Source organism: Neolamprologus multifasciatus, chromosome 16 (assembly GCF_963576455.1).
Source record: "Neolamprologus multifasciatus chromosome 16, fNeoMul1.2, whole genome shotgun sequence".
In the NCBI taxonomy this organism is placed as follows: domain Eukaryota; kingdom Metazoa; phylum Chordata; class Actinopteri; order Cichliformes; family Cichlidae; genus Neolamprologus; species Neolamprologus multifasciatus.
The window spans coordinates 14,722,420-14,734,573 of NC_140454.1; the positions used below are offsets into that span (position 1 = coordinate 14,722,420).

At 39.6% G+C, this 12,154-nt stretch overlaps 1 protein-coding gene across 1 annotated transcript; it reads left to right on the forward strand.

Annotated features, from left to right (window-relative positions):
• The first annotated feature begins 1,023 nt into the window (after positions 1-1,023).
• On the forward strand, positions 1,024-11,534 carry jam2b (junctional adhesion molecule 2b). The gene is made up of 10 exons (XM_085135488.1): positions 1,024-1,330; positions 4,741-4,806; positions 5,222-5,332; positions 5,481-5,630; positions 8,200-8,381; positions 8,508-8,616; positions 8,708-8,815; positions 10,401-10,419; positions 10,512-10,551; positions 10,697-11,534. The coding sequence occupies exons 1-10, from the start codon at positions 1,288-1,290 to the stop codon at positions 10,733-10,735; spliced, it is 867 nt and encodes a 288-aa protein (XP_084991614.1). The 5' UTR covers positions 1,024-1,287; the 3' UTR covers positions 10,736-11,534.
• Positions 11,535-12,154: the final 620 nt, after the last annotated feature.

The window sequence follows — 12,154 nt, forward strand, 5'->3', positions numbered from 1 at the left end:
CTTTGACTGTCCAGACCAGGCAGCTGTCAGCAGGTTTCACCTCTGCAGTCACTAAACTGTTGCTATTGGAACCTTTTAACCCCCTGAGGTCTAAGTCATCATTAGTGGCTAACCCTATATTAGTCAGCAAAAAGCAAAACTGACTTTTTAAAAAACAAACAAACAAACAAACATGTAAATATTATTTTGATGTTTCTTTGTTGCCTGACTGGGAAAAAATGATTCGGCTTGCTAGCTAGCATTAGTGGATAAATTAGCAGTCAACCGTCTCAATCAAATTCACCCGCTCACATATGGTGTCAAAATACTGTGATGGCAGCAGGTAAAACTAAAGGCCAATATACACTGAACACGTGAAAAATCAACATGAAATTCTCAATTTTACAGATTGGAACTTGCCGTGTGAGTTATATACACACCCAACACAAGAAACCCAAACACGTTCTTAAACAAGAAAAGGAGGAAATGGGGATTCTGATTTCATCCAATTTTCACGAGACGGCAGCAACAGAGAGAATTTCATAGTTTGATTCAGCAGCTGAAGCTGGATCGCGGCCGCTTTTGTATATGTTTCAGTGTGCCAGTTTGAACTCTTGGGAGCACATCTGTGGAGGCAGGTAAATCCTTTCAGAGAGCCTATGAGCGCACTAGTTGATATGACACAAAAAATTGGAAAAATCTCAGTAGGTTACAAAAAATAAATGCCAGTGAAATGACATGGTCAGTTGAACTGCTGCATTAAGAATACGTGAGTCCGAAAAATATTTTGACTCACGAAATGTTCACAGGGATTTTAAAGCCCTTTAGGCTGAGGCTTCAAAGTGTGAAGAACAATCTATTTCCATCTTTTATATACAGTCTGTGGTCTCTAGAGACTACAAAATGATGTGATGTATAAAAAAGTTCCAAAGAGCTTGGTGACAATAATAAAATGTGTTTCATGTTCCGAATCCTCAAACGCTTCTGTGTTTAATGGCTGAAGAAAACATTCAAAAGCTTCCTTTCTCATTACTACTACATTATTACTCGATACTACTACAGCCGGGCAGATCTCCCTGTCAGAAAGAAAGGCTCATGTTTCCTCTGAGAGCTTTGTCTGAGAAGAGGGGGTGGTCACCCTGAACTTGTGCACGCGCCCCGTAAGTTGTCCGGGATACGTGAGCGCGCACGTGGCCGTTGCACATGAAACTTGAAGAAGCTGCAGAGAGTTTAGAGTAAAACTCATCTGCTCCAGTCCCACGGACACCGACAGACGTCAGGAAAGAGCTCCGACACCCAAGAAAAGCCATGAAGATGCTGGCGCTGCCTCTGCTCATCACCATTTTGCACAGTGAGTTTTTCATTGTGTTCAGAACTTCAACAATTTCTGTTTTGATACTGAATCAGAGAGTGTGTGTAGCTTTTAGAGTCAGCCAATTTATACGTTACATTTATACACAGTAACAGGGCAAACATGTATTCATACGCGATGTGAGGTTGAACTACATGTTTTATACATTGGTCTGACAAAAGGTCAAAAGGTCTGACATTTATTTTAATGTCAGACCTTTTTCCAGACTTATAAATATGTAATTACGCATTTTCTCCTCTTTCTTTCATTTTATTGCAATATAACAGTTAAGGACCTGCTTTATTTTACTAAAGAAAACAACACATACCATCGTCTTACGTGATTATGCAACTCAAGTTTTATCTTATTAAGCTGCAAGAGGCCACTGAAACAAAATGTAATTCTGGGCAAATTAACAACTTTAGAAACGACTGCATGTAGGCTAAGTGTCAAAACGGGCATTTACGAGGCTCTGATATTTATTGATTGATTATTAGTGTGCGAGTTGTAGAGCTTGTGCGTGATTTCACAGACAGCGCGGAGGAGGTGCGATGTGTTTGGGGAGTGCAGTGGGGGTAGAGACTGTGCAGGGAGTGGCTGGGCTTCATGTTTACACTGAACCCGCTCTGATGCTGTTTGAACCCGAGATCCACGGGCTGATGAGACGGATCACGTGACCCCCCGCGGAGGAGATTGAGATCCCAGCGTTTCAGGGAAGATAGCCCCTGACTGACCCTTAGTTGTTAATTGGACTGAGATGAAAAAGCAGTTGGTATCTGAGAAAAAATGCATTTGATGCTGCTGTGGGAATCTTAAAGGCCAAAGGCTGCCGTCCAAACAACATGTTTTACGCAGTTAATTGCGTCTTTGACGTTCTTTCTTGTGTGAGGACCAAAAGTCCTTGTAGAGATGAAACGATTACAATCTGTTTGTTTAGACACACTGCCGAAGAAATGCCTTTTAATATACTCTGAAAATATTTTTTTCATTACTGCACCGGAGGTATCATAGGTGGTTTTTCAGTTAGGTTACAATGTCTCCTTAAAACAGCAGAAACCCTAAAACACGTAACTTTTTTTAAATAGTAGAAGCGGATTAAGTTTTAGGTTTTTCAAGTGCACATTTGAATAAAATGAAATATGTAGTGTTAAAACACCCGTTATTATGCATTATGCATTAAAGTAAAAGTAAAGAGTGCAGGGTGTTCAGGATCAGTCAGCAGAGATCCTCACAAGTGTGTTTTACAGATGCCTGTGCATGTGTATGCTATGCCAGCTGAGAAGGGTAAGGTTACTGTCATAAAGAATGGCTTTGTGTGCAACACACACATGCACACGCACACACACACACACACACACACACACACACACACACACACAGAGTGTGCCACACAAGAAACATGCATCGCTAGTCAGGGGTTAAAGTGGGATTTGGCAGGTGGAGGAATCTCTAAGTTTATGTGTAGCATTGGAAAAAGAATTACTAAGAAATAAGTTACAATATGATGTTTTTTGGGCTCCAATAGATTTTCCTTTTTTTAATCTGTAGAGGTTTTAATCAGCTGACCTGTGCTGCTACATTAATGTTAACTGTTTTTTAAAAACAAGATATAAGCAAAGGTTTCTGATTTTCAGCTGTTGACACAATCCAGCTAATATAAAAGTTAGAATTCAGAGAGCGAGTCTAATCAGAATCATCATGTTAAAAATAAACTGATGCTTGTTACCCTTGATATACATCCTAACATTGCCCACGGACAACACAGCCTGCTGTGCACCATTAAACATCACTACAATACTGCAAACGTACCGGTTTAGCCAACACTAAACTTTATCAGACTGCCTAGTATTTTCACACAACCTTTGAATTGCATAGAATTTGTAAGCTTCAATTAGTTTGTCACATATATAGTTCCAAAATCGGGTTTAAAAACTCTAAAATCAATTAGGACATTGTATGTAAGATTTAAATTTCAAGTTTCAAGTTAAACCGATTTCACTTGATGACCATTTCCTACCCTTAAAAATCTTCTTGTCCTCTCTTTTCTTACATCTTTCTCCATCTCTCACATTTACAACTATACATTTATTAGCAGTTATTTTGTGCAACACTGCACAGAAGTACTTTGTCACACAAAGTTTTTACCACATATTTGTCCTATTTTTCAAGCTGTTTGCAAGTTTTATTTGAAATCACCAGCCAAAAAAATGTCACTCAGTTCATGCGCGCTCCTCTTCTGTATCGCTAAATGCTGGACGGAGTGACTGAAACTTTCTACACCGTTAAAAAGAAAAAAAAAGAAAAAAAAGATGCGTTAAAAGCATAAGTGGGCTGTGGGATATCATTATTTTGTTATTACTGAGCATAATCCATACTGTCAGTCTACAGCACATGAAAAATTAACTCATTGGTCAGTAATATGCATTAATCTGTTTATCAGATTTAACTGCTCGTTAACTGAAGGACCGTTCCAGCCCACTTTCTCCCCATCTTTTAATCCTCAAGTACAAGCTTGTTATGTAATTCAGTTTTACTGCCAGTCTCCTCTCTGCTGCTTTCAAATGTTTATTTTTTTTTTACTTAAAGCACACTTACAGCTGATGGTCACGTGACACATTTAAGTTTCACAAAGCAGCTCTACTTCAGTTTACGTGATGTCAAGGGAGTATCCTGTAACAGCAACCTCTGCAAAGCTTCCAAGTTCTACAATAAAAACTTTATTTCCAGCAAAATTGCTTGCCAATAATATAAAAGTCAGATTTTACAGCCACATTTCAAGCGTTTATTTATCTTTTAGGTGGCGTGTCACTCTAAATTATTTTCTCTTTATCTCTTTCTGAAGGCGTCTGCTTAATGTCGAGGTAAACGTGGGTGTTTGATTGCGTGTGCTGAAGGGACAGATCACTGAAGGCGGTTATCAGGTCGCCTTAAAGCAGCTTGTCAGAGGGCCATCCATCACTTGCATTCCTGCACAGCACCGCTCCTGGCACCACCAGGATGTAGCTCCACACTCAGTGTCTGTTTGTCTCTGTCGGCATGTATTACTATGTTTATGGGCACCAGTTGCAGTTTGAAACTTTTCTTGTGAAGAAAATTTTGCGTTGTGAGAACATTCAGGCCCCACAGTTTATTAGTGCTATTCTGTACTTTGTGTTAAGGCTTCGACTGGAAAGTCAAATGTGTGTGAGTGCGACTGCTTCCACACAAAAAACAAGCATTAAGCAAACGTCCTGTTTACATATGAGTAAGCTTCTTGTTTCTGATGGTTTACCATGTAGCTCCTTGATCTGAAACTATAAAGATGTTTAACATTTCCATTTATGTGCTCCAGTAAACATTTAAAGATTGTACTCGATGGTCTGAGAGTAAAACTGGTCTTTCACAGGACGCTGATCTTCTCTCTTCTACAGGTCCTGTCAGTTTATCAGTGACAGTAAGCAGCAGTAAACCCAAAGTGGAGGTTCACGAGCACACTGGTGAGACCTTACAACGCTGCAGTTTTTCACATTCCTGAACATCTGCTATCTTAAAATGGCCACAGTCTTATTGTTTCATCTTAATAAAATATATTTCATATTTAACCTATTGTAATTCCAAATAATAGGAAAACAACAAACTAGATATAAACATCTAATATCATATTGTCCAATTTCTTTCTGTCTTTTTCTCCTCTAAAAAAACACATTCATGTTAACTGAACACTTTCAAATAATTATTCTTTATTGAATATTGCAACTACCAGAATATATTTCAGAATACATGGATATAAATAAAGAAATACATCATCCGTAGTCATGAGTGTGCATGAGTTGGTAAAAATCAACTAGTTTGAGACATTAAAAAAGGTAACGTAAGGATTAAAGATAAATATTGTTTTACTTTTACTTTTAGACGCTGTGCTGTCCTGTGAGTTCAAGACAGAGAAAGATCAGAACCCTCGAATCGAGTGGAAGAAGAAAGGAAAGGGGGTGACTTTTGTTTACTTTAATCACAAATTCACAGGTGAGTGACAGATCGTTACTGCACGCATTTGTTTTTTAACTTAACCTGATTTAATAAAGAAGATTTTGTGTGGCCTTTTTTTGATGTTTGCTGACACTTTGCTTTGATTGTTTTCTTTGTTCATCATTCTCCGTCTTTTGCACTTTAGGGTCTTACGCTGGACGGGCGAAGATAGAGGGAGCAACGCTGACGATACACTCCGTCACTCAGAAAGATTCAGGGGAGTACCGCTGTGAGGTGACAGCCAGTGAGGATCACGTCAACCTCGGAGAGGCCACTGTGACACTTAATGTTCTTGGTATGAATATATTACAAACGTACATAAGAATAAGGACAGATCTGTGTAAGAGGTGAACACTAAACTATTTCAGGGTGCAAGTCTATGGCACTTAACTCCTGTGATGTGACATGTGAAACAATAATGTACATGTTGGTGGAATCAAGAGGATTCACAGCAAATCTTTTAAATGTGACTGTAGTGCACAAATAACTGCAAACGATTCACACAAGCCTCCCTCACCTGAATTGCCAGATTAGGGTGAGGACAGTCGTTAAAAGTGCAATATGTGGAATAATTTACAATAGAAGCAGTTTCTCGATAGCATGGAGCAGCCACTCTGAATCCGCTCTGCTCTGGATAGAAAATTAGAACCGTTACATTAACCTTTGGACCACCATGACTTTATTAGCATGCTAACTTTAGTAGAACTCTCCATTATGCTTGGCACATGGGTTGTTTTGCACAGACAGTGAAATCACCACAGGTCTGCACTGTTTACATCAGGTGTCTCCACTCAGGCAAAACCTCCACATCGGCGCTCGTATATGTGGAAAAGAAGTCAAAACTGAAAGCAGAAGGTGTGTCATCCTTCAATTACATCACAGTGAGGCGACAAATGTTGTGCAAATTCAAATGTCGTGTTCATTTAACAACAGATACATCGTAATTTTCTCCATTAAGGTAAAAAAAATGATATAGAACAAAGATTTTCTCCATTTCTGTCAAACAGTCCTGTCCAAGATACATGTAGCTGCTACTGTAATGGTTGCTAGGTGACAGGAGCAGCACGTCATAGAGTAGAGCGTCCAGTTTAACAGCCAAGAGCTTCTGTGCGTCTCTGTCTTTACGTCCTTTTGAGGATGCAATCCCTGAATTTGGACACATCCAATGAAATCCCAGAGATCTTTTCTGCCACTTTTGTTGTACGGTGCTGTTCATCACACCGAAAATGGTGAGCGCAAATGAGCTGTTACACAATACCCGAGTGGGTTGGTAGTGCATAGGTGTTAAAAATGACAATCTATTAATAAATCAGGTTGATTTTTTGTGTTTCAACATTTTTAAAACTTAAATGTGTAAAAGTGCTAGCCAGATGAAATCAAATCAGCCACCCTGCTGCTATGAATGTTAGGCCAGCCACCCACTAGCCATCAGTGAAGTGTGGTATTATATGATGTGGGATGTTAGGTTATCTCACTTCAGATCAAGATGAACTTTGTGATGTCGAAGCCATTTTGACATTTCATTCAAAGAGAAAATAGAGCTATTTCGTATCTTTTAGAAATAGGTAAAAATGGTTTCTTTGACACATCCTCAGCTTGAAATGAGAGAAAATGGGAAAAGTAACATTTGATTCATAACTTGTATAATGTATAATAATGGATATATATTCTTTATGTGCTTTTAATCAAGGCACACAATGTTGTGTTCTTCCCTGTGCGGTACATGTGAATATACTCTGCACTGAACGTTTGAACTCAAGGCTGTGAGGCAAAAGTCTACATTGCCTCGCTCAGCTTTCAGAAATTATAAATGAATTGACTAGTTTGTGCATTCCTGCTCGAAGAGATATGGTTGTGGTTCGAGGATAACGACTCAGTGGTTTATGCATTCCTGCCATAGCACAAATATCCAAGCTTCTAGTTTCCACGTGAAGGTCCAGCACGCACATAGAAATACCTCTGGATGCCCTTTGATATTTTTCCCATTTTATTTACATTTCCAAAGAGAATTTAGATTTTGGGGGTTTTGCAGTTTGCAGCACGAAGTAACGAGTTTACAGAGTATACTGTGAGATATATTTGGCAAACCACAGAAATTGTGCAAATAACAACTTCTTATAAACTTTATAATCTCTTCCATTAGGATATGTTGCAACAGCATGGCTGTTTTGTGCCAGTGTAGTTTAATTTTCTTTAAGATTATTCACCAACTTATTGAAAAAAAGCCTCATTATTATTAAATCTAAATGTCATTTGAGGTGATTACATATATACTTTCACAAAAATAACATGGTTGCAAAACAAGAGTTTCACGGATAAATTCTGTTGCCACTCTTAATACAAGTCGTGAAGTCACACGTGTCATCATATTGTGGTAAAACTCTACACACAGTTTCTTTTACGTTGTTAGATTTCAATGAAGGTCGATGCCCACATGTTGGTCATTTGTGGACATTGTAAAGATAAAAGAACGATCGCGCAAATGTTGTTTTTTGTTGGTGGAGTTCCTGGTTGGCAGCCTCCCAGCTGGCACGTGTGAAAGCCTCACTTTGACTGATATCTCTGGAGTGATGTATGGGAAACATGTTTGGCTGAATAGACACTTGGTTGGTGGCTACAGGGAATGCACTTCCAGATCAATACATCAATCTGACATAATTTATAACAAGAGGAATCATCAGACCTCTCTAGTTTTGCCTAAAAAAGTCTATTAAGTGATATTACACTATGCAGATGTTAACATTTTAAGCATTTGTAGGGAGACTTTTGTGTTGTCTTACAAATTGAAAGCATAATATAATATATAATATAATATATTTAAAAAATATATAGTTTTACCCTTTTCTGTCTTTCCCCCCTCTCAGTGCCGCCTCATGTCCCTTCCTGCAACGTGCCAAGCTCCGTGTTTGTAGGGTCAGGCCTGGAGCTTCTCTGTAAGGACAAGCTGAGTGTGCCTCCCGCTACCTACCGCTGGTACAAAGACAACAAGGCACTAACAGCTACAGGAGAGACTCCTTACAGCATTGACACAAACAAGGGCACATTGGTGAGTGCTACCTAAAATTTGCAAATACAATATAATATAATGTACAGAATGTTATACAAGGATCCAAAAACACAACTGTTATTCCTTTCGTGTACCCTGCCGCCTGCCTCTGTTTGTCTGGAGCAGAAGTTTAAAAGTGTGTCCAAGGTGGATGCAGGGATGTATCGCTGTGAGTCCTCCAACAGTGTGGGGGCGCCCAAGAGCTGTGTGGCCCAACAACTCAAAGTTGTTGATTGTAAGTATTTTAAGAAAGTACTCACTGGTGATTATGCATCACGCTCTGGAGACCAAATATTTAAAAAAAAATCTGATTCTGCTGCTTCCAGATCCTTTGAATATGACGATTTTAATAGCAGGTGCTGCAGGTTTGGCAGCGTTCATGCTTTTCTGCTGCATCTGTGTGTGTGTCTGCCGACACCGAGGCTGCTGCAAAAGTAAGTAGTGCAGTGCTGCCACAGATGTGTTCAATTCAATTCAATTTTATTTATACTGCGCCAAATCACAACAACAGTCGCCTCAAGAGCTTTATATTGTACGGTAGACCCTACAATAATAGATACAGAAAAAAAACAGCAATCCTATGAGCCCCTATGAGCAAGCACTTTGGCGACAGTGGGAAGGAAAAACTCTTTTAACAGGAAGAAACCTCCGGCAGAACCAGGATCAGGGAGGGGCGGGGCCATCTGCTGCGACCGGTTGGGGTGAGAGAAGGAAAACAGGATAAAAGAGTGTGTGTGAGAAAAACACTCCAGTGCATCCTGTCACGTAATAATTCTGCATTATTCGCGTAATATGCCAACGATTTGTCACGTCCCGAGGCGTTCCATGGGAATGCGAAAGGTGACCGTCTGCATTCCTATGCTACGCACCGGATTGTGCATGAAATCGAATGACACTCCCGCTGTAACACACAACCCAGCTGTGTATTCCAGCCCTAACCCTAACCTTAATCCTAACGTTAACCACCACCTTAATCATATTAGGTAGTGTTTTCCAAAGTGATTTAAGTAAAATAAACATACATGTGTAGATTCATTCCAAACGATTCAAACTCGTAATATAGGGATGTGTTGGGTGGCCAAAAGCGGAATATACCGATGATTTGTCACCTAGCGTAAAATGTTACGCTTTGGTAGTGAGAACGTGTTGTGTTTTCACACCTTCACTTATATTTAGCTCATCCATTTGGACTTGTTTCTCAGAGTGAATGTCAATTTATTGATCTGCACCCAAGCAACGAGATAAGTGAGCAGCTATTTTTTTAGGCTGTCAGGAACGGATTCAGCCTTTTATTTTAAAGAAATGTTAAAATACTGTTTTATACCAGATTAGACGAATTTCCTCTGTGGCTGTGGAACAGGATTGAGTTGACAAATGCAATGCAAACTTTAATGTTAAACAAAATTAGTATGAGAACAATCACGTATATCTTTATCAAATATCCAAGGGCTATTTGGGTGGAAGAGGTCCTCTTTGCCAGTCTTTCATATTAAAATGAATAGTTTTTGCAGAAAGTATTTGGTTATTCTTCTGATCAGGTTGTAATGCTAATGCTCATGCTAATGTTTTGAAAACAACAATAAGGTGAGAAGCACAGAGAAAACAACTCTGATATATGTATTAACATAGTGTCACCATTTAAAAATGCTCTCATGAAAGAATCCTTCCTGCATCTAAAGCCTTACCTAAAAAAAACTTTCAATTGTTTGGATTTTACTGCTTTCAGATTTACTGTTTTACTGCTCTTCTTATCACTGTTTTACTGCAAGCAGTTGTTTTCACCAATAAACCGTCTTTCCACAACCGGACTTAGCACCAAATAACATTAGGACACATTTGGTGACTAAATGAAGGGTTTGGTAGAGACTGAACAGAACTAATAAGAAAAACTTCAGTTAAACATAAAAATGACTACATGAGTAAATCTCTGTATTTTCAAGTTCTCCCAGAATTGAGGTATTGTGACCACAACTGACAAATTTTCATGTACTGACTAATTTTTTTTTTTTATTCAAACAGAGAGCAAGAAAACAAAAAGGTGGGTGTTTCTTCTTCCGCTCTGCATGTTGCCCTTATTATTATTACAAAATAATAAGTGTTGACTAAACTGCCCCCCCCCTTGCCTTTCAGCACCAAGTCCTACAACCCTCCTCCTCCTCCCACCCGCAACGTGAGTGATCAAAGGCCTCGTTATCAAATCAGGGCTTGTTTTGCATGCATTTATTTGGAATGCAACTGTTGATAAGCTTCTGATAACACCAGGCACAAACTAATGAAAGGAAATGTGTCACTGTATGTCTCTCTGCTCCCTACAGCTCAAGCACTACAAACAAACTCAGTCCTTCATGATCTGAGGGCGAAGCCTTCTTCCTCTTTGACATCAAACCATCCAAAAAACGAAAGTAACTGCAGTTACTGCTCAAAACACCGGGAGGTTGTTCGACTGTCGCCGCGCTTTTGGTTGGCTGCTCGATGCCGTCTGGGATGGAGATGAAGATCGAGGCCTCTTGAAATGTCAAGCAAAAGCAAAGACGTGAAATACTTTTTGCAGGTTTGCTGCTTTGTAAATAAAATTACGCACTGACAGTTTAAAGGTAGCTCAAGCACACGTCAAAATGTATGACTTTACCATTTTATCAAATGCTGTGTAACTGTTTTCACGATGTTCTTTGTCTTCAGTGTTTCAAAACACTTCTAAAATCGGTTTTCCACCTTTACTTGGAGAACGTTTTGGCTCTTTAGTCCCACCTACTGGTCAGGAACTAACCACCAACAGTATTACTGCATACACTAAACCATGGATCGAATCCTTCTTCCTGGTTTCACTTAATATTACATATAGAGATACTATTTTATATGTCGTTATCTTTCTCTTCGTGGTTTTACATATTTTTCTAAACCTATTTGTAAGCCGATCTCTTCTGTATTTTTATATCTTTGGTTGTATTTGCTTAAATTCTGATCATATAAATTGAGTGAGAGATGAACAGGTGTCTGCACACACTGAATGATGTTTTGGAAGCTTTGTAAATGTTTTGTACTCAAATCTTGTGATGACTTTAATCCAATAAAGAAAGGACAAGAAAGCTCTTTGCAATTCAAGCTGGATTATTTACTGTCACAGAGTCAGGCACACACTCAGGGCGGGAAGTACAATATGCTGATTGGACTCTGTCATTGGATATATTGGAAAGTGCATGGATGATATCATCACAAAAACCACTGTCCGCATATATCCAAATCAGAAACCCTGGGTAAATAAAGACGTTCGCGCCAAGCTAAAAGTGCGGACCTCTGCCTTTAACTCCGGGGATGCTGATGCTTATAAAGCAGCCAGGTATGACCTCCGAAAGTCCATAAAAAAGGCCAGAAAGGACTACAGGGACAAAATGGAGTCCAGCTACCACAGCTTTGACACCACGCGACTGTGGAATGGACTGTGCTGCATCACTGACTACAAGAAGGTCAACGCAGTCAGTGTTCAGCCCACTGCATCTCTCGCAGACGAGCTCAACAACTTCTATGCTCGTTTTGATGCAGACAACAGAGAGCAGATCCTCTAACCTCAGGAGGACAGTGAGGCTGCAACTTTAACTCTGAGAACAGAAGCTGTGAGATGGACCTTTAAAAAGGTAAATCCTCACAAAGCTCCAGGACCAGACGGCATCCCAGGCCGGCTACTCAGAGTGTGTGCAGACGAGCTGGCAGAGGTGTTCACCAACATCTTCAACCTCTCCCTGAGGCAGTCAGTGGTCCCCACGTCCCTCAAAGCA